General features: G+C 40.0%; 1 protein-coding gene across 6 annotated transcripts in view; it reads left to right on the forward strand.

The window, feature by feature from the left end:
* Window positions 1-26,769, forward strand: part of VPS13B (vacuolar protein sorting 13 homolog B) — an 819,784-nt gene that overhangs the window by 559,533 nt on the left and 233,482 nt on the right. For 5 of the 6 annotated variants that reach the window (XM_067537148.1, XM_067537121.1, XM_067537138.1 and 2 more), the window contains one exon: window positions 20,220-20,423. The exons of the other annotated variant lie outside the window; for it this stretch is intronic. In XM_067537148.1, coding sequence (XP_067393249.1) covers window positions 20,220-20,423 — 204 coding nt within the window. The remainder of the gene's footprint in view (window positions 1-20,219; window positions 20,424-26,769) is intronic. 6 annotated transcript variants of the gene reach the window in all.

A 26,769-nucleotide genomic window follows, 5' to 3' on the forward strand; every position in this document is an offset into this window, starting at 1 on the left:
AGGGATCAGAACTCATTCCACGAGAGCAATATCCACTTCCATAGCCTTCTTGAATGATGTTCCTTTAACAGACATATGCAAGGCTGCAACATGGGCATCAACTCATACTTTTATAAAACATTATGCTATTGATCAGGCATCAGCCAGGGATGCCTCATTAGGACTAACAGTACTGTCATCCATACAAAACAATTAATTCCGAAGTCCCTCCTCCTATACAGGGTACTGTTCAACAGTCACCTAAAGTGGAGCACCCACAGGGACATCACTCGAAGAAGAAAAGGTTACTCACCTGGTGCAGTAACTGGTGTTCTTCGAGATGTGTCCGCCTGTGGGTGCTCCATTATCCTCCCTCCTCCCCTCTACTTGGGAGTTCTAATCATGGACTCTGTAGTGGAGAAGGAACTGAGGGGGTTGGCGCTCACGCGATAGAAGACGCATCAGCGGCGCCGGAAGACGAGAGCTGTGCACGTGTGGGCCGAACAAGTACTGCTGAGATCTCCGATCGAGGCCACGGGATGCAATGACACCTAAAATGGAGCACCCACAGGGGGACACATCTCGAAGAACACCAGTTACTGCACCAGTTGAGTAATCTTTTCTTTCCCATTGTAAGCAGATATAAGTATATAATGATTATCCAGCAGAAATTCAAAAGGTGCTTTGCTATCATTTATCTATAGATTCGACTTTTCTTGTAGAAATTTGATTTTCCACAGACAGTGTTCAGCATTCTCAGCTTAATTATTTAATACCTGGTATGTTATGTAAATAGATGCATCTAATAAAAAACCATTTTAAAAAAATCCAATAGATCACACCATGTTTGAAATGCAACTGATCAGAAATTTAAAGAAATATGTTTATTCAACTGTGCTCAGAAGAGTCTGCTTTAAATAAATACAGCAGACAGAATTAATTGTGTATTTCTAGACTTGGCAGTGAAGTGCATGTGTGTATGTGTATGTGTCATTAATTGTTCCCTGCTCTATTTTACTTCTGACAGAAATGCAGGACACCCAACTGCATTTATAACCGCCACAATTTCTGGGTTTTTTGGTGTTTGACAGAGCCTGTTTAGACACATGATAATTTAATCCATAATCCTAATGGTCACTGTTGTCATGCAAGTGGGTATTCTAGCAAGTGTGGATTGGTTTTATCTGGCAATAAGTGCAACTGCAACTTGCTTAAATCCGGTATTTGAAAACATCTTTGGCAAGCTTTTCATACATACTGTATATAATAGTGTTTAACTGATTTCGTCTGAAGGCTTTGTATTTAAATTTGGCATTCACAAAAGCAATGGTGTATTCTGAGGCTTCCTGTGGCAGGATGTAGGTTTCTAAGAATATGTTGCCTCTTGCTGCCAAAAACTACCTCAACAACAGTGTTCAAAAGGACTGAGAGTCCTACTGCCTTTGAGTTTTGCTGCTTTTATGATGTTAACCCTTTCCCCTCTGTTTCCCTTATAGTTTTGCTTTACATTTTACTATAAAAAGAACTTCTGAGATCAGCCTTCACGCTGACCTCATTTGCTTAGATACTCACCTTATAAAATCAGTATGTCTGTTGCTAATATCTACAGGTCTACAACAGTTGTAAAGTGTCTCCAGAAATAAATTATCACTTTATTCTTAATCACAGAAACAAAGAATGCACAATCACTTTAGTCTCAAATAATTATTTGCAAATTTAAATTGCAGTGTGGATTGCTAATAAAGAGGAAGAAGTAGTGGTTTTATGGTTAAGGTAGGAATGTGAAGTCAAGAGACTTAGTTTGTATTTGTGGCTTTGCTACAAATTCTCTGTGTGACCTTGAGCAAATCACTTACCTGATTTTCAGTGGTGTCTCTTCCTCCATCAGGTTCTCTCAAGTCCTTGGTCTATTTTCCGAGTCCCTCATAGTGGGGTCTTGGCTACCCCAAGGCCCTCTGATCGATGATTCCTCAGACCAGAATTTAGGTTACCCTGAGGCCCTCTGGTCTTAATCCTTCTTCTGTCCGTCAGTATCACTGGCCCTCTTGGCTATATGAAATATAGATAGAAAAGCTAGATACCATGTGATCTTCCCAGTTCTTATACCCTCTTCCCAAAGAAGTCACATGTCCCCAAGATATGCAAAATATGCTTTGCCAGCGAATTATCTGACACGTTCCAATTAATTCATAATTTGGGAGAGGGCTGCAGGGATTGGCTGATACTCATTTATCGTGGACTACTCCCCTCCAGGCACCTGTCGTCATGTTATTCTATAGGGTCAGTTGACTGAGGTCAGCTCACCCCAGATTCGCCATTACATGCTTCCACATGTACACACCAGGCGAACTGGCCATTGGCTGATCGTGACCATTGGTCTTCCACACCAGCATACCTGCTTACACAGGGTCTGGACAAACATTTGTGACACATATTGATGCCAACTGCAAATTTGGCCTTTTCAGTGATTTTCCACAGTCTAGTGCTATGAGGCACTGCTTCCAGAATCCTCTAGCACTCAGGCTCATCAAACTTGTCCATTGTGATACTATATGGTAATTTAGCACTGTTCAATACAGAGTTCCTCTTGGCAGTGTCCGCTGATTCCCTAGATGCCTTTGAGGAGCAGTGGGTGTTCTCTGGGGTTCTCTGCTCAGTGTCCCCTTCCTTGAGTGTAACCGTTTGACCCCCACACCTATCCCTGTTTTTTCATTTATCGTCGCCCGTAATCAGTTAAGTCCCAGGTCCAATGAATCCTCCTCTTAGGCTGGGGGAGGGGCCTTTAGCCATTGGCGGGCTTTTGCCTGCCCAGTTCCCAGAACACAATAGGATCACCCTCCTGCTGCCTTCTGACCCTGATGTCTCACAGTACCTTATTCTAAATAGTGTGCTTCGTTCTTTACTGATAAAAGAAGTGGTCCCTGCCTCAAAGAGAATTCATTCTAATTTTAGACATGATCTAGTGAGTGAGTGTCGGAAACAATAGAAAGACTATTGAAAAGAGAAGTCCATGGTACCAATAATAACACACATTTAAGCTCCAGTAGGTATCCCAGAAGAACCACTGATAAATCCTCAAAGGAGACATCATCTCCAAACCCAGAGACAGTGTGCCATAAACGAAGAGCACTCACTTTCCTTTGTAGCAGTTCCCTCTTAGGAAAGCCACAGCAAACAGGAAAATGGGGGGAGGAGAAATAGTTCCTGATTCCAAAGTAGTGATTGTGCTTTCATAATAATTAGAAAGGTTGAGTCTCAAAAGTTATTTTTTCTCGGGAAAAGCTATAGGGAAAATCCTAGTTTTTTGAAATATTCATCTACCTTATCCTTAGAACAGTAGAGACAAAGAAAGTTAAAATGAAGTAAGAAAAAATCCAAGAGGATGAAGTATAAGCACATACACTAGCATGTTTTCCTCTGAGGAAGGAGAAATCTCAGAATTCAGACATGAAAAACAAGAGCAGGATCTCAGGTAAATTGCTTCATGCCTGGTACTTTGATAAAAATGATTCAAAAGATAATTAACACCTTGAATGTTAAGTCCCAGAACCTAACCAAAAGAAGAGAGATGAAGAAGATAAATCTGCTGCCCAGGAAGTACATTCCCTCAAGAACTAAAATGACTGTTCCTACTCCTCACCAAGCAAAAGGGAAATGTCTAACTGAATCTAAAAAACTGAAGAGACAGTTCTAAAGTTTTTATTTATACTTTAAAAAAAAAAAAAAAAAGGATTGGTGCTATGGGATGGTAGAATCATTAGTCAATGAAGCTATCCTTTCCCTCTCAAAGGAACTTCCTTCCTCATGATGAAAAGCAGAATAATCACTTAGTCATAATTATTAGGCCTTGGCTGTTGTCTTAAAAGTGTAGTCAGCCTCTACCTGATTTGCAAGAGCTACACTGTCATGGATGCATGAACTGAAAGCTGCAATTCCTTCCATAGAAAAATAACAAAAAGCCATGGTTCTTAAGATTTCACTAGATTTTTTCAGTCGATGCCCTTAGAATCTGAGACTTCTCAATGGCCTCCAACGGTGTATCTAGGGTGAAATCCATATTGAAATTGATGATGATTTTGCCATGGACTTCAATGGAGTTAGGATTTCAGCCCTGTTTTTGTTCCTCAGAAGGAGAGAGGCCAAATAGCTACTGAAAATGCTCAGTAGGGAAACTTGTTTGGTGAACCTCTGAATGGGCAGTAATTCAGATGGCTAATTTTAAAAAGGCTCTAATTTGATGAAACAAGAAAGGAAAAATTTCAGACTTACAGGAGAAAGCAGCCATTTTGAATACAGCAGATTTAATATACTCATGAAAGAAAACCAACTTCAGAGGATAATATTCTAACAAGCCCAGCTCCCACCCACAAAACCACAACATGGCTGGAATCCAGTTTTTTATCCATGGTTTTACCACAAGTGAAGGGGAGACTGCAGCAATTTTGCCATCAGTGGAGATTAACACATTCAAAAGATATTCAGGAAGATCTGAAAAGACAAATTCATAGCAATTATATACCTTTACATCAGTCTCACTTCTATCTAAAGTTATAAAGAAGAAAGGAAAAATGTGGCCCGCTGACCACAATTTCATAACCTGTGATCTAGAAGGGTTTCTGATGAACCTCATTATTGTGCTATCCACAGAGAGGTTCTTAGGATTAGACACAGCCTTTAATACAATATCACTAGCTCTTTTTGTAACTGTTCTCAGGAAATCTCACAACTATCAGTTTGTTAGGCTTTCAAAGCATCAATTGTCACATAGCTCAGAGCATGTATGAAAGCATAGGGAGCTGTTAGCTCAAAAAACCTCCAGACATTTTTTTCTTCATGTTATGATAATGACCTGAGCAGAAAGATTAGTACACGTCTTATGATCAGATTTGTAGTTTGACTATGAAGGTTTTGGCCCACATATTTTTTGGATTCTACAAGCTGATAAATTAGCATCTTCCAAAGGTTTCCTTTGGCAGAAGATTGTTAAAAAGTGGCTTAGTAGGTCAGTCTTAATCCCTTATGGTTCAATTTTGCTTACACTGAAGTCAATAACAACACTTCCATTCACTTCAGTAGGCACAGGATTGATACCTTAGAGTCACGGGATACCTAAAATGTACATGGTTCAATAAATAAACCTATTACTTTTCTGGAGTGAGTAATTACTGCTTGTTACATCCTACTGTGAGGATTATTGGGAATGAATAGCCCAAAAATCCAACCCATTTTAGGTAATTTTTCCTTACTCATAGATTCATTTGAACTCAGACATACTCTTAAAAATCATTTAAGAGAGTATGTACAAAAATAATTTTATTGTTATTGTAAAGTTTTACTGTGTTTCACTTTTGGAAGACTTTGATTCTGGGATGGATCTTCTAGGAGATAATCTCCCAGATGGTGGTGAAGTAGGAGAAGCAATGTGAGGATAGTACAATAGAAAAATATTCAGAGAGTAAATTTTCAGGAAAGGACAATTATCTATCCTGAGGCTTCTTTTATATTGATGTTGAAGTATCTTTATCAAGATAAAATTACTTTTAAAAATTAACTGGAACCATTCTTAAATTCAAACTTTTTAGTAACGTCTTTTGTATCTAATTTAATATGATTATTTCTAGCTTGACGTGAATGCAGTGATTTCAGAAAAAACAAAATATGAACTTACTATGCAAGAGTTTTGTTTCTTTAATTTTCCTTTAACTTATTCATTATCAAAGATGGAAGCAATGTACCACTGAGGAATTAGATACTTAATAATAAATGTTTTAAATTAATTTGTACCTATTGTACTATATATAGTATGCACTACTTATATTGTTATGAAATTATTTGTTACAGCTATATAGATGTAGCATGTGTGTATATAAGTTATTTAATGTGTATACAAAATGCAATCTACATCATAACTAAAATGTATTATTTTTTCCAGGCATGCTTTTTATAGGATTTGACTGATGTCTTGGTGTGGGTTTGATAAACTGATACAACTGTGAAAAGAACTCCTGTCCCATGTCAGCTTATCAAACACGCTATGGACAGTATGTCTTTCATATTGCTCACTGTGCTCTTTAAATAAGTTCCATACTGACAACATGCAGCCTATATTCAGTGAAACTCAACCTCAGTTTTTCCAGGTGAATTTACAGAACACCTGGTAAGACTGAGGTATTGTACCACTAAACTACGTTATACAACCAGTTAATACAAAATAAAATACAGGATGAAAACAACTGCAGAATCACAAGTTTATTTGTCTCAGCTTTTGTGGTAAGCCAAGTATTTATGAAATGTTTGGGAAAGTCAAAACTTCATGTCCTATTACTACAAAACAATGTTAAATTATAAGGTAAAATTATTTCCACTGTAAAACAAAAGAGTAAAGAATTTCATTTATGTTCTTGCATCTTGTTTTCCACCAGCTCTCCCTTACCTCCCTACCTAACCACTCCAAGTTTTGTCCTCACTGAATCTGTTTAGAGAAATTATATCCTGCTTGTTTTTTATGGAAATGTTTTGTCATCCACAAATATCATTCAGACCTTCATTTGGAATTATGCATATTAATCATTTATATGGTCTGCCAACTGTACATTTACATTATGCTCTCAGCATTTGGTGAACGCTTCAAAACTATATCAAGATTCCTCAAGCTGTTTAATCACTGATCAGTGTAAAAATGAAAGATTAATCTTTAAATATTCAAACTCTGTTTCAGACTGTAATTTTTGTTGCGGAATTTAAACAATAAAGTTATAAAAATAATTAAAAACAGATGAGACCTATATTCACATCTGAAAGCATCAGCTGTGAAGTTTTATTTTATACTTTTTTTTACAGTTAGCCTAAAATGGCAGTACTAGCTTATCATCACCAGGTCATTCATTTCTGGGTTCTAGATATGGCTGTAGAAGACTACTGTAGTGCAAAAGTTCTTATTTGTGTGAAATTACTGTACACAGGGCTTTTGGAACAAGGGACTACTTTTATATGTCTAGTCGCCTCACAGGATATGTAGAGCATTTCCTGCCTGTAGGATTAGAGGAAGCAAGCACAAGGCCAAAGTGTTTGATGGGTGATCTACTGTAATTCCTTTCATGTGCTCAGTGGCTTTTATCTGATCAATGCAGTGCTACCAGTTCTGACCTTGGTATGATCCAGTGTATTTAAATTTGACCTTCCTAAATGAATATTACAGTGGCACCCAGCTGCCACCACCACTATAATTAACATTTTGTTTGTGTTTCCTTAAAGATGTACCATAGTAAGTCCTAAAGTCAAAGTAATTGAAATAATTAAATATTTTATGTATGTTGTATATATTTGCCAGGCTTTAATTTTTATATATAATACAATACCCTTTCACTCCATCAGAGAATCTCACAGTGCTTTAAAAAGAATTAATTAATTAAGTCTCACAACCGCACTTTGAGGTAGAGAAATATTATCTCCATCATACTTATGAATAAACTGATGGACAAAGAAATTAAGTTACCTCCCTAGATCACATGGAAAGTCAGTACAGTGGGAGAGCAGGAATGAAATATGGGTCTCCTGATTTCTGCTTCTATGCTGTAACCAGAGCACCACATTCAGTTCCATAGGAAGGATTATTAGGAGAAAGCATGCTCTGACAACCTCAAGAAATGAATCCAGATGTCCTGACTTCTACTCCCGTGCATTTACACAGAACCATCTTTCTTCTCTTTTTTTCAACCTTTTCTATGAAAATTAGTCCTGTGAAAAAGATATGCAATTGAAAGGTAAATAGATACTGATGATTCAGCCACAATGGTTGATGGAATTGATCAAGAAAAGGGCACAAAGTTAATGATACCTTTTGCACCTTAAGTGGGGATAGGCTTTCCAGGGGAAAGAGGCATAGTGCTTTACAGTAAGGGAGGGAAGTGAGAGAGAGGCACAGAAGCTGTTGCAAATCTAGAGTGGGTCAGTGTGGTGAAACTGACTCAACCCCCAGGGAGTGGAAGGGCTAGGGAGTTGATAACGGGCAAGCCTGGTGGAAAAAGCCCCTTTTTCCCTGACCAGGCAGAGCAGGGCCCACCCTTCCTCCTCTGGAAAATGGCAAAAAAATACCAGGTTTGATCCAGACCTGCTGTGGGCGTTATGCTAGCTCCTTCTTTCTTGAGGGGGCTATGAAGGAATTTTTTCCTCACCACCAGATCAGCTAATGTGGAATGGGTTTTTTTTCGCCTTCCCAACAGTGGATTCAGGAGGGCTTTCTTAGGTGGAATAGGGAAGGGAGTTAGGCTATGATGTCACAATCCATTACATAAGTTTGGGGCAGATTTCCAGTGCGGGTACTCCATAGGGAAGGTATAAAGTGATTAGTTAAACGTTTTGGTAAAGGACTTAAAGGAGGTGTTTGTTAAAGGAGTAGAAGAGGTGGGGGGTGTTCGGGACCAACTCTTCCCCCTTTCCCACCTTAACCCTCATTCCAGGAGGAGTGGGATAGTAAAGTCCCAGCAATGGATTGGCTGGGGACCATGATGGAAAAAGAGGGGACTTGTGGAAGCCCCTGGGTAGATATTAAAATGATCATGGAGTTACCTGTACCATACACTTTTATCTGCCAGGTAGTCCCAGATATCTAATAATAAAGTTGCGGCCTGATTAAATCATTTCAGTGTCTCCTGTCCTTCTTTCAATATAGTTAGACAATTAATAATTTATAATGCACAAGCTGTCATCTGAAACCAGTCCCTCAGAGTAAATTCGATTTTTTCCTATCTTGTAAGTATTTCTGTTCTGAAGAAACACCTTTCAGAACAATTATATGGGAAAAAATGGACTGCACCAGCTGGGGCAAGAGTAGTGCTTGAAACTCCCCTTTAACAACTGCTTGATCTCATCATTTCTCAGTACATAAATTTTATTTTCAATGCAGTTACCCATACATATCTGCTAAGGTATCAAGGATTTCTTCCAATGCCAGTACTTGATTCCTTTGAATACTATATAGGTCGTTGTATTAGAAATTTGGTTATTGTCAGAGTGCCTGTCTGCCTTTTATTTTGGAACGCTTTGACTCTGAAAATTTGTTAGCTGATGATAATGCTCTTTAGAAGCTCTGCCATATTTTGTTTTGAGACATTAATGTCTCAGATCCTTAAGTATATATATTTTGTTTCTAAATGCGCGTGTGCAGGGGGAGAAGTTAGTGCAGTAAATGAACTAAAAGTGGTTTCACATATTACGCTAGTCCTGCAGTCTCTCCTACCTATTTTTGTCACATGTTCATCCTTTTAAAAAATATTTTTATCTATCTATTCTTTTGCAATGTGAAACACCCTCACAAACAAAAGGTGAAAATGACTAATATGGGGAAATCAGTAAAATTGACTCTAAAGGGTTGTCAAATGTACAAAGAAAAAGTAGTGAAAATATTTTTTCTCTAATCTCTTTCAGATGTTAGTAATCTTATGTGCTACTTGTCACACTAGTCAGACCAAAATAATTCAGACAATATTATTTTAAGTTGACAGTGTCTAATATTTAAATATTTTAATAGTCCTAGAAGAATTTAAGACCTTAGATTTTGAGACCTGGCTTGACATTTTCCTCTGTTATAGAGTAATTTGCTTAAAACACACATATTATTCATATGAAAATAAAACTATTCAAAATGATATATATTATAAGCTATTCTATATACTGTTTATCTAGCTATCATAGGTATTTCGGTAGGGTCCATCATGACAGTATACATTGTCTTTTTGCAAATCAAACATGCGCACATGACTTTTTAGCCACATGCATGCACAAATACCTGACCTGTATTTATTTGTGAAACTTTATGATTCAAATACAAGATTTTAAAGTATTGCATTAGCAGATATGGCAATGCTAATGTTATTCTGTAGTTGTGAAGCATGTAATAGAGTATTATACTAATACAGCATACAATTGCATATTAGAATTCTTCCAACTCCCTATTCTTTTTGACGTATAGGATATTGACAACTGTTTTAAAAGTGTTGGTATATGTAATGTTGAGTCTTTTGCAAAAGTTAAGTTAGTGTTTTAATTCATAGTGATAGATGGAGATCTGTGCACACAGGATATCCACTCAATTACTGTTATCTGCATTTCTGCAGAATCTATATATATATTTTTTTTTTACATGAAGTTCCTAGCTGCTGGTTATGAAGCTAGCCATCTCAACAGGTGCCATGTTGTCTTAGTAAATATGCCCCCTGCCGGAGTGATACAATAGCACAAAGGGAAGTATTAAGATGATCTTACTTTGCTGCTTTCCTATCCTTCCCCCTCCAACTCCTCCCGGCCTTCTGTTTCACATTTTTCATGTTCTAAAGGGCCTATAGCATGTAGTGTCAGAATAGTTTGGTGTGAATATGCAGTTTAGACACAGCAATGTGTCCATCTAAGTGTGTAGTGTGATCTCTTGTTCACACATTCATATAAATGACCCTAATACCCTCCCATCTGCCAAATCTGCCCATTCATTTTGAGACAATTCCACCAACCCACCTCCCAACTTTTTCCCACCTCGGTGTTGTAACTGTGTACCCACACAAGCTGGAGAAAGCATGCTGAATCCCCCCTCACTCACAAATGCCCTAATACACCTCAAATTTGCATATGGCAATGCTCAGAAAGCAAGTATTAAAATATATGCAAATATAAATTTAAAACCTTTTGTGACTGCACAGTCAGATAAATGGAAAGGTGTCTGAGTTCATCCTATACCTAACCTCAAGTCATTCAGAATAAATGAACTTCCAGGCATATTAGTATCTTGGCTAAGATGGACTGCTCAAATACTTTCACTGACAGTACTGTACGCCACAGCTGGTGTATCAGGAAAATTCTAAAAGTAGGTTCTGACCAGTGCAAGAGGGTTTGTTTCTCAAAGTACCTAGTGTTAACCAAAAACCAAGCTCCCTATTCAAAAGTTGATTTTAAAAAGATGACCTCTCCTCAATGCTTAACAATCCAGGCTTTGATACCAATTTGCTAAAAATATTGGTGGGACCAGATTGCACAAAATAAAACTGAATTGTCTGGCTCTACCAAAAGAAGGACAGGAGACATTTGATATAGTTTTAATCAGGCCTCAACTTTATTATTAGGTGTCTGGGACTACCCAGCAGATAAGTGTACAGTGCAGGTAACCCCATGTTCATTCAATATTTATCGGGGGGCTTCTGCCAGCTCCCCCTCTTTTTCCATCCAGGTTCCCCATCCAATCCATTGCTGGAACCTTACCATACACCTCCAAATTAAGAATGTGGGCTATAAAAGGGGGGGGATTGGCTTCCTGCCATACCATTCATAAGAGCCCTAATCCCCATTCCATTCCTTTAATGAACACCTCCTTTTTAAGTCATTTTCTAGCCCATTTATCCAGTCACTGGTTACCTTTCCTATGGAGTACCTGCACTGGACACCTGCCCAATACTTACATATTGAGTTGCGACATATAGCTTTCTTCCCTTCAGGCCACACATGAACAAAGCCGTTCCTGAACCCGATGTGGGGAAAGCTAAAAACCCCAACTCCACCTAGGCCAATCCGGTGGTAAGGAAAAAATTCCTTGTTAGCTCCCCTAAAAAGGGGGCGGCTAGCACAATGCCCATGGCAGGTGTTGACCAAACCTGGAATTTCACCACCTAAAGGAGAAGGTGAGTGCTGCCTCAGCCTGCTCCTTGTTAAAGGGGGGCTTTTCGCACAGGCTGCCCCCTTTTAAACTCTTTTGTCCATCCAGTTCCCAAGGGAAAAATCAGTATCGCCACGCTGGCTCCTTGTCCCATTTTGCAGCAGTTTGACCTTTCTCCTCCCCAGCCCAGCCATAAAGCAATTGTTCCCTTCATTCAGCCACCTGCACAATTCTCCCCTGCTTAAACCTGCGATGTCATCATTATCACCCACCAGGTCTTAGTAACACTCAATCAACTCCCCTTCCTCCTAAAAAACATATTCAAAAGAGCAAGTGGTTTATTCACACCACAGACTAACACTGATCATCAGCATTTTGCATGATGTCCTAGTACTCACTAATCCCATAATCAATACATCATTTGATCCAATAGTATCAAGGACCGTGGTGTCTCCAGCGTCCCTCCACTGGAGTCATCTAGAGGTCTTTACAACCTTTATATCATCTGATCCTCTCTCTTTTCTTAGAAACCTCCCCCATGGTCACTTAACTTTCATTGCAACACTACATGTGAACAGAAAGAGGCAAAGGCCATGGGGTTCACAGGAACTTGCATGGCACTTACCAGCATTAGTTTAAAAGAGAACAAAATGTTCATGGGGAATGTTTAGATTATAGATTTTTTTTTTTAAAGTTTTTAACTACATCAGTCATTTGAAACAGTAAAGAACAATCAGGAATGAATTTTGTTTACAGCTCATTGGTGTATGTTTCAGTCACTGTTTGCCATTTATTTTCAACATACTAATTGCAAAAGTAATCCATCTCACAGTTGGTTTATATGTCTATTCAAGAGTTATAAACACCACAAATCGATTATACAGTTATAAATGTGACTCTTGATGACTACATAAATTATCTTTTGTGAATTCAATTAATAACTTTTACATCAATTTTAGTATCTACTATATGCTATAGAAAAGTTTAGAAATGGCATATCAAGGATATTTTCATTTTTTATTTGTGTTCACTGAGCTGGTAATGACCACCTTTTGAGAATGAGGTTTTCTTTTACATGGGTCCTGCAAATCAAATCTGAAATTGAAGCAGTGTCTCAACTTGTTGTTTCTCTGCTGTTGCTTCTGCTAGAGTGGGCATCTGCTGTAACCATAATTTCCTGTGAAACATCAGGAGACACAGAACATCTCCTGCTGGACCCAAAGAAATGATTTTGCTAAATGTGGTGTACGCAGTAGACAGGACCAAGCACAAAATCAGATAAGGGGAAATGTAGTTCTCATTGTAAAAATAAATGAATTAATTTAAAGGTGAAAAGCAAAGCTAAAATAAGTGAGTTAAGCCCAGAAATGTGTACAAAATGCCCTTATTAACTAGACAGTGGGACGCACTGAGCAAATAAGTTTTATTGTACCTTGTTTATAATATTTTATTCTCACAGTACAATGTGGGTAAGAAATTAGTTTGTAAAGTTCTTTGAAGAAGAAATGCATGGAGTGATAAATAATATTTGTATTTGCTAGACAAGTTCAAGTCATACATATCATGGTATCCAATCTTGAGAAATAATATCTGTTGAACGAGCAATAGAAACCCTCAGTGAATAAATTAAAGAAAAGCAAACTTGTGGTTACTTTGTGAATGTAGATGTGGAGCTTTTCACATATGACAAAATGTATAGCAGAGGATTGTGGCTTAGGAAAACAGCTTGAAAAATCAACTCACCGAGGGCATCTTTCCTGGGTCAGGATTTTGATACTGAATACAAAAGACTAATTTTCCAGGACATCGGCTTTAATATGTTACAAATAAAATATATCATTATAGAAATCAATTATAGAAATATATCATTATAGAAATCATTGTAGAAATTAAATTCAGTCGCCAGTTTATCTATTTCGGGGTAGTTGAGCTAAAGTTTTGTGAAAGAACAAGTTGCTAGCAGAGCTTTGAATTTGAATGGCAATACCAAAGTGCAGTAGCATGGGAAATAAATGCATCTCGAATGTAAAAGAGGGATTACCCCAAAGGTTTTTCAAAGTATAAATCATTCTGAATTGGGTATCATTTATTCCATTGTCTTTTCTTATGCTGTAATCTATAATTAAATAAAATTGAAGTTACTTCTTTTCTTTGGACTGAGTGGGCTACAAACTCCACTAAAAAAACTACATTTTTGTTCTTGGGCAAGCTTACACTTTACTAATAAAAAAAGAGACAAATCCGTCACAGAACCGTGTGAGAATAGAAAATGGATTGTAATTGCTTTTAGCGAGATGACAGTCTATTTTGTAAAGAGGATTTCAGGATTGTTTAAAGTATGATTTATGTAAATTTGTATTTAAGGACTTTTAAAAATGCCTAGTATTGACAAGGCATATTACAAATATAGCTTTTTGGGGGGTAGAACCTTTATTTTTGTTCTGTGTTTGTACATTGCCTAACACAGTGGGGTCCTAGGCACGACAGTAATGCAAATAAATAGCTTTTATTCCTCATTTCCTTCATATAGTTCCATTGATTAAGAGAGTTTTCTGACATGGTGTTTTAGTTCATAGAACCTGTATATTCTCCAAGACCAGTACTATTCCCAATGGATGTTGACACTGCCTGTCTACCCTCCCCAATTTTCCCTATCAACTGTTGCTTTCAGCACCCCCCTCCAGGAGAGGTTTCCGAACCCATAGGGGGAATCTCTAACCCAGTCAGCAATAACACAAGCAGGGAATCACCATGGAGTTGAGGGAGAAAAAATGGGGAGTTCAAGGAGTACAGTACCACAGAGGACAAACCTCTAACCCCAACCTAGTTCAGCCATTATCCACTCATAGATCAGGGTTTCCACACTGTATCTGGGAATAGGTTATGAGAGTTAAGGTGAGGAGGGGAAAAACACTCTAGAGATAGCATTCCCCCTTTCTGTGCCCAGATCCAAAATGAATTCAGATCTGCCACTCATAGAAGCAATGGGAACAATTTGACCTACATGTACTGGGAGTCACTCTGCTTTGGATTTAGGATAAAGAGACACTGTCACCTTCAAAACACTGTCTTCAGTGTTTGTGGTTTGAACCAGATAGATGTTGTCCTTTTATTTGGGAAAGAAAAGAAATATGTTGATAGATCCAATTAAGTTCTGACTGACAATGACTTTCATTACACAATGTAAAATATTTGTTAATCACAACATAGTTTATATTAATTTTAAAATGCTCTTTTCTCTGGTTTGTTTAGCATTTTGTAGATCACAGTTGAACTCAATTGATTTGACTTCTTTATCATGAGTCTCAGAATTATGCCTATTCAGCAGCGAGTAGTAACTGGTTCAACATGAGCTGTTTCTTGTATAAACATACAAAAGACTTGACCCAGACTAAATCAATTTAAAAAGAAAAACATTAAAGCTATGTTTCCTGTTACATGCTTAAGGTCTTATTTGGTTGCTTATGATATTACTGCATTATTGACCAACTATTGTAGGCTTTTGTTTATCCTCCTACACCACCTGCTGAACAGTTCAAATGGGATAGTGGAATTATTTTCGGAAGGGCAAAATAATGACAATTATAACTCCTACAGCGTATTTCAGCTGGTAAAGCAGCTTTTATGCTCGGGGTATGGAAGTCATATGAATCTTGGCTTACCCTTTTTCCTGATTTCAGTTGCTAGGAGGGTTTCAAAAGCGGCAAAATGAAAAAAGGGTGCAAAGTTCATAGAATGTGGAACATACATATTCAAGGCAAGGTTCATTCTAATACATTTTAACTTATTCTGGTCCATTCAGGAAATATACTGAATAGACTTTAAAGAGAAACTGCTGAGCTAGAAATCATCTGCAAACTTGACACAATCAAACTTTAGAGGTTTTTAAGCTGAGGCTTGACAAAGCCCTGGCTAGGATGATATAGCTGAGGTTAGTCCTGCTTTGAGCAGGGGGTTGGACTAGATAACCTACTGAGGTCCCTTCCAACTCTAATATTCTGTGATTCTATGAAACTGGGTCTGAATTGGGACTTGGAATGGTTATCTCATTACAAGAAGTAATTGTCACTGTTCAACCATTCTCACCTCCTAATCAATGGTTGTGAATAGGCCTCAACTACTCTAACTGAATGGACTTTGCTTTTATCTACCTTCCCCATTGTTGCTACTTACCCTTGGATAAGTATATATATACTGCCTATGTGATTTCTATTCCTTACATCTGACGAAGTGAGTTACAGCCCACAAAAGCTTATGCCTGCAGAAATTAAATTTGTTAGTCTTTAAAGTGCTGCAGGACTCTCGTTGGTGGGGTTGTTTGTTTGTTTTTTTAAAGTGTTATTCATGTAAGTAATTGACAGAAAAACTCATGAGATTTTATTTATAGATATGTATCTGTGTGTGTATATATACAGCTGGAAAAATTAGAAGCATTTTTTTCCTCTTAATATAAACTGACACAATTCAATTTCAGATTGGTAATCAGTCATTAGCTAAATGTCACCGGCCATTAATGTGTTAATTCTTCTGATTCTTTTATAAAAGTCCTTGAAACTACACCTATGTGGTTGAACTGTTTTATTTGTAACAAGGGTTGAGTATCTCAGCTCATATCCCCTGCATGACTTACTTTCATAACTGGTTTGAAAAAGCAATTGCAAATCTTCTTTTGGACTCATGCTTTGCATAGGCAGATTAGTCTTTCTCAACTACAAGAATGGAGTACTGTGCATGTGTGTTTTGAATAGAGCCCTTAAATAACCCTTAATGCAAAGCAATACAAGCTAACAACTCTGGGGGAAAATAACCCAAAACACACATACTTGTTGAGAAGGAAGTGCCTAGAAAGCTGAAATACTGAGGTGCCTCTCAAGATGATGATAGTGGACAGAAAGTTACACATTAGTTTACAGTGTGATCTGGCAGCAAAAAAGCTAACAAAATTAGGGCCACATACACAAAAGCGCCATGCCATGAAATAGGGTGATCATGCAGTGTTTTATATTGTAGTTCTGGTGTGAACACATCTGGGATACTATATATACCTCCGGGCCCCACCTTACAGAAAGTTATTAATCAACTGGAGGGGTTCAGAGAAAAGTAACAAAAGTAGAGACTGGAAGGATTGATTTACAGTGTGAGAACTGAGATTTAAAAGAACTACATTTGTGTGGAATGGTAAAGATATGGAAAAATTGGGAGGGTTGCAGAAACATAATGGACTAATATTTCAAAGGTGTACACCTGAAAGATGGAAAGGAATTATTGAGGTTGTTACATGGGCTATTACTAGGAGCAAAAAGATGCAGTTAAGACAGAGAAAATGTAGATTAAGTATCAGCATGATAGTGAGATGTATTAGGGTGTGGAATAGTACCCTAAGGGAAGTGGCACAAACATCATTGCTTAAGATTTTTTTAAACTATATTGAATGAAATACTAGAAAAAAGACAGTATGGGAACAACTTTGTATTGACAGTGGAATGGACTGGTTGTCCAATGAGTCTTTTCTATCTCTAGCTTGTTTGAATCTATGAATTCATTGCACCTGAAGATAAATGCCGGAAAGTTATTTAATTTTTATTTATATTGAGATAATTAAATCTAGTCATAACACAGAATAAGGGCCAAACTCACCCTGGTCAGCACAAAGATGAGTTGCAGGTACACAGTAAGAATGCATCTATTGTTCCAGTAATCCTGTTAGCCAGGATATGATTGTGCAGGATAAACCTGGGGGATGCAATGCTGGGTGTAGCTTACTCCTTCTCTGAAAAGCAGAAACTGCACCCTTAGTTGTTGTATGATACTAACTGCCTTTGATTGAGAGGCTGAATATGCCACCTAACTGACAGACCATATCTTGAATTCCCTTTCCTTGTGCTTTCATGACTATTGGGAAAAGATCCTGTCCTCCTGCTTGCACTGTGAGAGGGAAGGCTTGCACTGCAAGGGCACTCTTTCCTTTCTGCTCTTCTCTCCACAACATAGGCATGATCTAGTCTAAGGTTTTCTCACTTTATAATAATAAGTTAAGGAAACAATTTGGAAAGCAAAAAAAAAAAAAAAATTTAGTCTGATATGAGGTGTAGAGAGGACATGATTTTTGTAAAGAACCGCTTTTTGTATCAGACTTACTTCAGATGTTGCCTTGTGTTCTTTCTACTCTGTTTTCTCACTGTGTTTTCTCACTTATGCATCTAATTTATCTCACGAGTGTTTTGGAATGAAGGACAATCGAAATAAAAATGGCCGTTAGTCCAAGTATGTCAAATTTTCCTTAAATTTTTAGATCTTATACTTGCAGCTGCATTCTACCTTTCAGATGTGAAGTAATAAAGATGAACTTTAGCTAAAATACAAATGTGTTGCTTGATAGTCCTCACAGACAATAGTAGCAACAGCAGAAAAAGCATATGTGAAATAATTTAGTTTTGTTAGATAAGTAGTTTAAATCCATCTATAAATGTGTATAAATGAAAGTTAATTAAAACAACGTATTGTAGTTCCTTTTTGCCCACTTGCATTTTTCACTTCTTTTAGGCTCTTGTTTGGAAATATAGAATTTAAATGTTTTTTATCTGGTGTGTCTGACTTAAAAATAATAATTAAAAATGTGTTTTTTTGGAATTTGATTGTGGAGGAGGAGAGAAGAAGGATTTCACTATGCCAGGACACTAAATAACCATATATTGTATTTATTTTTGTAAAAAAATCTAAACACATAGATTTCACAGGATGAGTCTCTTGGTGCTTCTATTTTGATAATATTTTCCAAAATAGATGCTTCAGTTTTTATTTGGATTAAACAAAGCAAATAATCAAGTTATCATATGACCCACCGTCACTTGGTAATTTGTAATATAAATCACTATACATACATCTATGTCTTGCAAGGGAAATAAATGACATTATAGTTGTTATGACTTAGACTTCTCAGGAGAGAGGGTTGACAATCACAACATATTTTGTAATATCACTGGTGACATAAATTGTATGCAGTATACTTTTGCTTAAGTAATGGAGAAAAGTATAGGACTACTGCACAGTGCCTCTACATTGCATAAACATGAATGTTTTGTTCAAAACAATAGGCCCTATGACCATTCATGTGATTCTACATATAAACACGTTTTGTCCTCTGTGTGTGTGTGTGTGCAACTTACTTTAGTTTAACACCAATAATTAAATATTTTTGTAAAATTCATCAGTTACCTACGAAGATCAGAAATGATATATGAATTAGAAGCTCAAGTTTAAAATATGCAATAGGTAAATTCATGAGGAAGAGATTACAAACCGGCATTGTGCCTTTTAAGGAAAAATTGTAGAAACATCCAATTTACCTTATTTTCCAGTGTATTTTAAAATTAATATTAAGTTAGTTACACCTTTTTATTATATTATCAAATGAACAGCTTTCATAACTCTGTATGGTTTCAAGATAGAGTGGGGAAGCTGATTTCTCCAAAGATTCTTCACTGATCTTTAGTAGAAATCTGAAGACAACTGGTGGTACAGTAATTCTCTGATAACAATTGTATCGCCTTCATAATTATCTCAGCTTCCTCCTCTGGTCCAGAAAACTCTTGAATATGTTGCTTAAACTTGGGTTTCTTTATGTGTCCTTAAAGAAGGATGAAAGTACTGATTAATATACTGAAAAATACAATGCAGCAGAACCTCTCATTATCCACACATTATATAATTTGCTCAAAAATTTGCTGTCTGTTTCTCATTTGTCAGCAAAATTTAATAACAAAATACTGTAAGAAAACTCATATTACTACAATTACATTATTTTTACACAATAAGGCATATTATGGAAAATGTATTCAAACCTTTAGCTACTTATAGCGAGTGCTATGAATGGTTAAAATGAAATTTGTCAAAATAAAGTAACAAAATACATTTTGAAATATCCTTGCTATTTATATTCTCTCATGGTGCAAAATTTGAAAAGATGAGCAATTAGCCTATAGTGGAGTTGCTTACAATACTCTACTGCATACTGGTTACAGAACACTTTTGGGTGACTTTGATAGCATATGTGCAAAACTCTTTGGCTGGAATTTTCAAAGGGGCCTAAGGTAATTAAGCACCTAACATTTTCCATGGAATTTGGGTACCTTACTCCCTTAGACTCCTTGGAAAATCCCAGCTTCCCTTTTTATAAGCTTCTAGTTCTGTATAGTCTTTTAAAGGTTTAAGTAATTAAGTATGCACTTAATATATCTTATCGTTAGAGATCAGATCCTGAAGTCCTTACTGAGGACTTGATTCTACCATCCTTACTCTCACTAAATGATTCCCTACGCCTACTGTTTTCAGTGGGGCTTCTCATACGGGCCCGATCCAAAGTTCATTGAAGTAAATGGAAAGACCTCCCATTGACTTCAATGGTGCAGCCTGTGGTATGGCACTATTCAACATGAGTAAGGGTGGCAAAACTGAGTCCTCCAAACTTTGGGAATACTCCCATTGAGGTTAATAGAAGTTTTGCTTGACCATGATCTTCAGTATTTAGACCATAGTTTATAACCCTGTATAGAGTGAAAACTTTATTTTTTTTTAACTCACAAAAATCTTTCTATCATGATAGGAGAGCGCTGAATTTGGGAATACTTCGAGACCCGGGATCAGAGGTTGAAGATAGACAATACCAAATAGATCTGCAGTCTATCAACATTGGTACAGCGCAGTGGGATCAATTGAAACCAGAGAAGGACAATAGTAAAGGAGGTGTTCTGACAGAGAGTGAAAGAAATTCTCAAAACCCAGCGCTTGAATGGAATATGGCCAGTAGGTAGGAAATAATTCAAAACTTTGTGTTTTCTGGACAAGAACATTAGGAATACAATCTACAGTATCTCTGAAGAAAGTATTTTTGCACTGTCTTATGAAATAGAGTTTTGAATTGTATATTTGAAACTGATATTAGTATTGTTACACTGTAATTATTGTATTGGTCTTCTGTGTGTTTCTGTTAGAAACTCCTTTTTTGAATGGCTTATTATATGGCCATTGAAAATAACTCCAGGCTCAGACTTGGCATTTAAGTTCTTAGTTTAGGAACAAAGGGGGTTTGTTTTGTTTGCTCTGTTTGTATTTTTACAAAATTTGAATGAAGCAGCTTAGGCATTTCTAAGTAGAATTTTTTCTATTGGCTCCTAACTGGTTTTTGTGCTTCTGTAAGGGAAAACAGCTGCATTTATAGAAGGACATATTATAGCTAATTTGTCCTTAATGTGGACTGTAAGATATGCAAAAGAAACTTCCAGCTGAAACAGGTTTAGTACAGTTACTCCTAGATTGCCCATTGGGAGACTACCATTTGGTTCACCTACTAAAATTGCTGACAGTGGACTTTGAGGCTCTCGTTCAATTCTGGATCATAATGAGTCCAGCATAAGATGGGGGACTTTGCTGTGGGTTAAATCCAGACTATAGTGTAGTCACACATAGTAGATTCAGCATAAATATATTTGTGTGGTATTTTAAATTTAAAAAGTGATACTTCGGTTACTATGAATAATTATAGTCATACACAGTTTTGTAGCATTCCATGTATTTTCATTGTAATGGCTCAAATACAATGCTTTTGCAATTCACATTGAGATGAATTTATCTTCTCATGAATGAGCATGTTACAATGTGTACTTTCATTATTCTATGGTGCAGACAGAATGTACACCTGAGGAGGTTTCACTCTTGTAACTCTATTGACTTTCATTGTGTTGTATATGTGTAACTGAGTGTAGAATTTGAACTATGGTATGTTGAGAATCTAAAGTTTGGAAATACCTGAAAACAGACTGAAAAGAAGTACAGCAAAGAACATGCAGAGATTAAATGCTTGGTAGTTAGAGAGAAAAAATGTATTTATTTATCTACCTATTTACTTTAGACTTTATGTTTTTATTTCTAAATTGTAGTTGAGATCAGGATTAAATCTTTTTGAAAACAAAATGAAAATGACTAGCGAGACAAGATGGGTGAAATAATATCTTTTATTGGACCCACTTCTGTTGGTGAGTGAGACAAGCTCAAAAGCTTGTCTCTCTCATCAACAGAAGTGGGTCCAATAAAAGATATTACCTCACCCCCTTGTTTCTATAATATCTTGGGACCAACACAGCTACAACATTACTGTATACATGAAAATGGTTAGACATACTAAACATAGATGAATAGGCATTAGAAATACTAGATAGGGAGAAGGGGAGAGACAAAGTAACAAAAGCAAAGCATAGTTCAAACTCTACCTTCACTCTTATCAAGTTTTGCATGGATCTGAGAGAACTCTGACAGATTGATGGGAAAAACGCTGTAGGATTTTGATCTGCCCCACAGGACCAATCACACCACAGCTACATATAGCATTCTGGAACTCCTGTGGCTAATTCTGAAGTTTTAAAATCTTCATTCTCTTTTTCAATTGACTGAATTCTGTCAGAGTTCAAATAGGCATTTTAAAAATAAAACAAAAGTTCTCTCTTCAAATGATTGCTCATGTGCATTCCAATATAGGTGAGTGTGCACCCCGTGCACGAGTCTCTGGAAGCTTTTTTGCCCTAGCAACCCCCGCAGGGCTGGTTCCAGTGCCCCCTGGAGTGCCTCTTCATTCCCAGCTGAAACAACTGCTAGGGACCAGAGGACTCCTCTGCCAGATTTTAAAACTCATCGAGAACTCCTGAAAAGACTGGCGGACAATTTAAAATTGGATATTAAGGATATTATTATTATTATTAAGGATATTAAGGAGCCTCTTTGGGGCTTTAGAACCAGCGGGCCCATCTAGAGTTGCGCTCCCAGTACACGATCGGGTTCTTAAATTAGTTAAGCCCCTCTGGGAGACCCCAGCCTCGGTGGCACCCACTTCTAAGACAGCGGAGCGAAAGTACTGTGTCCCACCGCAAGGTTTTGAATATCTTTATAACCACCCCGCCCTGGGGACTTTGGTGGTTGATGTGGTGAACCAGTGGGACAGACAGGGTGCCCAGGCCAATACTCCAAAGAACAAGGAGAATAAAAAGCCAGACCTTTTTGGGAGGAAGGTCTACTCCACAGCAGCGCTACAGCTCCGCATTGCAAATTACCAAGTGCTGCTGGGGCGCTACAACCTAAATTTATGATCCTCCCTCCAGAGGTTTGTCCAAGCCCTTCCCCAGGACATGGTAATGGACTTTAATACACTAGTCCAGGAAGGTTCCTTGGTCGCGGGGGCTGCCTTACAATCAGCCAGTGACGCTACAGACGCTGCAGGGAGGGCTATGGCTTCCGGCATTGTCATGCGCCAGTCGGCATGGCTACAATCCTCCGGCCTCTCATCAGAAGTTCAATAGGCCATTCAGGACCTGCCCTTCTCTGGAGCAGGCCTCTTCTCAGACAGAACTGATGAGAAGTTGCACGCCTTGAAAGACTCCAGGGCCACCTTAAAGTCCTTAGGCCTATACCTGCCACAAGCCGCATGGCGTCAGGGCAGACCACGCCCCCCGAGACAACAACAGCCTCCGCCCAGACCACCTCCTAGACCTACACAGACAAGGGGGGTTGGGACCACCAAGGCCCTGCCGGGGGCCCCCAACAAGAGCCGCAGAAAGGCACTAAGCAGCCGTTTTGATGGTGCGCACGAGGGTGGCACCCCCTCCCCATTTCCTTGGATCTCACTCAGCCTTTCATGAACGGACTGCGGCCATTCTTCCCAAAGTGGCAGAGCATAACCTCAGACCGCTGGGTGCTGAGCGTAGTGCAGAGAGGTTATGTCCTGCAACTCTTGGCCTTCCCACCGGACTCTCCCCCATCCCGTCCCTCTTCAGGGACCCCTCTCACGAGCTGCTCCTCATTCAGGAGGTACACACACTCCTCCTCCTCGAGGCGGTGGAAGAGGTTCCTTCCCAGGAAAGAGGCAGGGGGTTTTATTCCCGATACTTCCTTATCCCCAAGGCGAAGGGAGGCCTCAGGCCAATTCTGGACCTTCAGCATCTAAACAAGTTTATCAAGCGCCTCAAATTCCGCATGGTCTCCCTAGCCTCCATCATTCCTGCTCTAGATCCAGGGGATTGGTATGCTGCTCTCGACCTCAGGGACGCCTATTTCCATATTTCTATCCTCCCGGGACACAGAAGGTTTCTGCGCTTTCAAGTGGCTGGTGGCCACTACCAGTTTTTGGCCCTACCCTTTGGCCTCTCTTCAGCACCCAGGGTCTTCACAAAATGTATGGCGGTGGTGGTTGCCCACCTCCGCCGCAAGGGGGTTCAGATCTTCCCCTATCTTGATGACTGGTTAATCCGGGGCAGGTTCAGAGACCACATTCAGAACAGCCTGGCACTGATTTGCGCAATATGCACCAGGCTGGGGCTGCTCATAAACGAGCAGAAGTCCACCCTCACACCTGTATAACGCATAAACTTCATCGGGGCCACCCTGGATGCTGTTCAAGCCAGGGCCTTCCTTCCACAGCCCCGCTTCGAGGCAATGACCGCCATAATTGCAGATCTTCACAGGTTCCCCACGACGACAGCCAGGCACTGCCTTCAGCTGTTGGGGCACATGGCGGCATGTACTTACCTGGTGAGGCTGGCTCACTTCAAACTCAGGCCCCTCCAAGGTTGGTTGGCCTCTGTATACACCCCGGCCAGGCACTCTCTGAGAAAGGTAGTCACTGTCCCGGCCCAAGTACTAGCGTCACTCAATTGGTGAACAGACCCGAGGGAGGTATTGAGGGGTGTCCCCTTTGCAGACTTGACACCCTCCATAACCCTGATCACGGACGCTTCGGATGTGGGTTGGGGGGCCCACATGAGCAGCGACCTCAACACACAAGGGCTTTGGTTGACACAGGAACAGCGCCTCCATATCAATGTGCGGGAGCTCCGGGCAGTCCGCCTGGCCTGCAAGGTGTTCCTCAGGTTCCTGAGGGGCAAGGTGGTTCAGGTCATGACGGACAATACAGCAGCCATGTTTTATGTAAACAGGCAGAGGGGAGCTTGCTTCTCGGCCCTTTGCCATGAGGCGGTGCGACTTTGGGACCCTGCGGTGAGGCACGACTTCCACTTGTCTGCCTCTCACCTCCCGGGGGTCAGGAACGACGAGGCAGATCGCCTCAGCAGGTCGTTCTTACCCCGCCACCACTGGTCACTACACGGTGAGGTGACAACTTTTCTTTTCCACAATTGGAGTGTTCTCCAACTGGACCTATTCATGTCGGCATGGAACAAGAAGTGCCCAAAGTTCTGCTCGCTCCGGGGTCGCAAGCTGGGCTCCATCTCCGACACCTTCCTTATAACGTGGACGGGGTCTCTAATGTATGCCTTTCCCCCCCCGTCCTGCTGCTGTCCAAAGTACTCTTAAAATCAAGAGAGATAAAGCGAACGTCATCCTGATTGCACCGGCTTGGCCGAGACAGCACTAGTTCAGCCTGTTGCTGGACCTCTCCATAGCCACGCCAATACCGCTTCCGAAACGCTACGACCTGCTCTCCCAGGACCAGGGTCACCTGTTGCACCTGGACCTGGACTCCCTCCACCTGACAGCATGGAGGCTCTGTGGTTGACGGAGGGAGAGAGAGCCTGTTCGGCACAGGTCCAGCAAGTCTTGCTGGGAAGCAGGAAGCAGTCTACCTAGGTGGTGTACAGAGCTAAATGGAGGCGTTTCACTGTTTGGGTGGAGTCCTGGGGTATCCCGCCAAGCTGTTCGCCCCTACAGGCGATTTTGGAGTACCTGCTCCACCTAAAGACACAGGGCCTGGCACTGGCCTCCCTCAGGGTACACCTAGCGGCCATCTCGGCCTTCCACAGACCAATGGAAGGAAGGTCGATCTTTTCACACCATATGTCCCTTAGGTTCCTCAAAGGGGTAGAGAGGCTATATCCACAGGTCCGTGACCCAGTGCCTCTCTGGGATCTGAACCTGGTCTTCACCATGCTGACAGGACTCCCCTTCGAGCCCATGGCTGCATGCCCACTGCTAGTCCTCTCATTGAAGGTAGCCTTCCTGGTGGCCATTACATCAGCTAGGAGGGTCTCCGAGACAAGAGCATTGACCTCGGAGCCCCCCTACATGGTCTTCTATAAAGATAAAGTGTGGCTGTGACCCTACCTGGCCTTCCTACCCAAGGTGGTGTCTCAGTTTCACTACAACCAGGATATCTTCCTCCCCGTGTTCTTTCCTAAGCCACACAGTTCGGAGGAGGAGCGGAGATGGCACTCGCTAGACGTCAGACAAGCCTTGGCATACTATATCGAGCGGACCAGGCCGTTCCGGAAGCTATTCGTGGCAGTGGCGGAACGGATGAAAGGCTCACCTGTCTCCACCCGGCGCATCTCCACCTGGATCACTGCCTGCATACGGACCTGCTACGAGCAGGCGAAGGTGCCGCTCCCAGGACCTGTCACGGCGCACTCAACCAGAGCCCAGGCCTCATCTGTGGCCTTCCTGGAACTACTGCCTCTGCAGGACATCTGCAGAGCAGTGACTTGGTCGTCGGTCACACCTTCACGTCCCACTACGCCATTGTACAGCAGGCGAGAGAGGATGCGGGCGTCGGTGGAGCCATGCTGAGAAGGGCTACTCGCCAGTGACTCCTACCCACCTCCAAGGTATGGCTATTTAATCATCTATATTGGAATGCATATGTGCAATCACTCGAAGAGAGAAAACAAGGTTACTTACCAGTAACTGTTGTTCTTCGAGATGTGTTGCTCATGTCCATTCCAAATCCGCCCTCCGTCCCCGCTGTCAGAGTCGGCAGAAAGAAGGGACTGGGGGCCCGCAGCGTCGGCAGCGCCATATATACCACGGCATAAGTGCAGCACTCCAGGGGGCGCCGGAGCCAGCCCAGCGGGAGTTGCTAGGGCCAAAAAGCTTCCAGAGACTCGTGCATGGGGCGCACACTCTCCTATATTAGAATGGATATGAGCAACACATCTCGAAGAACAACAGTTACTGGTAAGTAACCTTGTTTTTTCATATATTTTAAAACAGCCACACACTTCAGAGTGAAGGAAGATGGTATGATGACTAGGAGCAAGTGCTCACAGCTCATTTTGAAGTGTATGTGCTGGAAAAAGCCTGTTTGTCCAAGCTCAAAGACAGTTTTTTCAATCACAAACACAAAGTTTTTCAAACTTCTCTGGAACTTGTCCAGTCCA

The sequence above is a fragment of the Emydura macquarii genome, unplaced genomic scaffold (genome assembly GCF_026122565.2).
Source record: "Emydura macquarii macquarii isolate MOO-44397 ecotype Brisbane River unplaced genomic scaffold, CSIRO-AGI_Emac_v2 contig_383, whole genome shotgun sequence".
NCBI classification, from domain to species: Eukaryota; Metazoa; Chordata; order Testudines; family Chelidae; genus Emydura; species Emydura macquarii.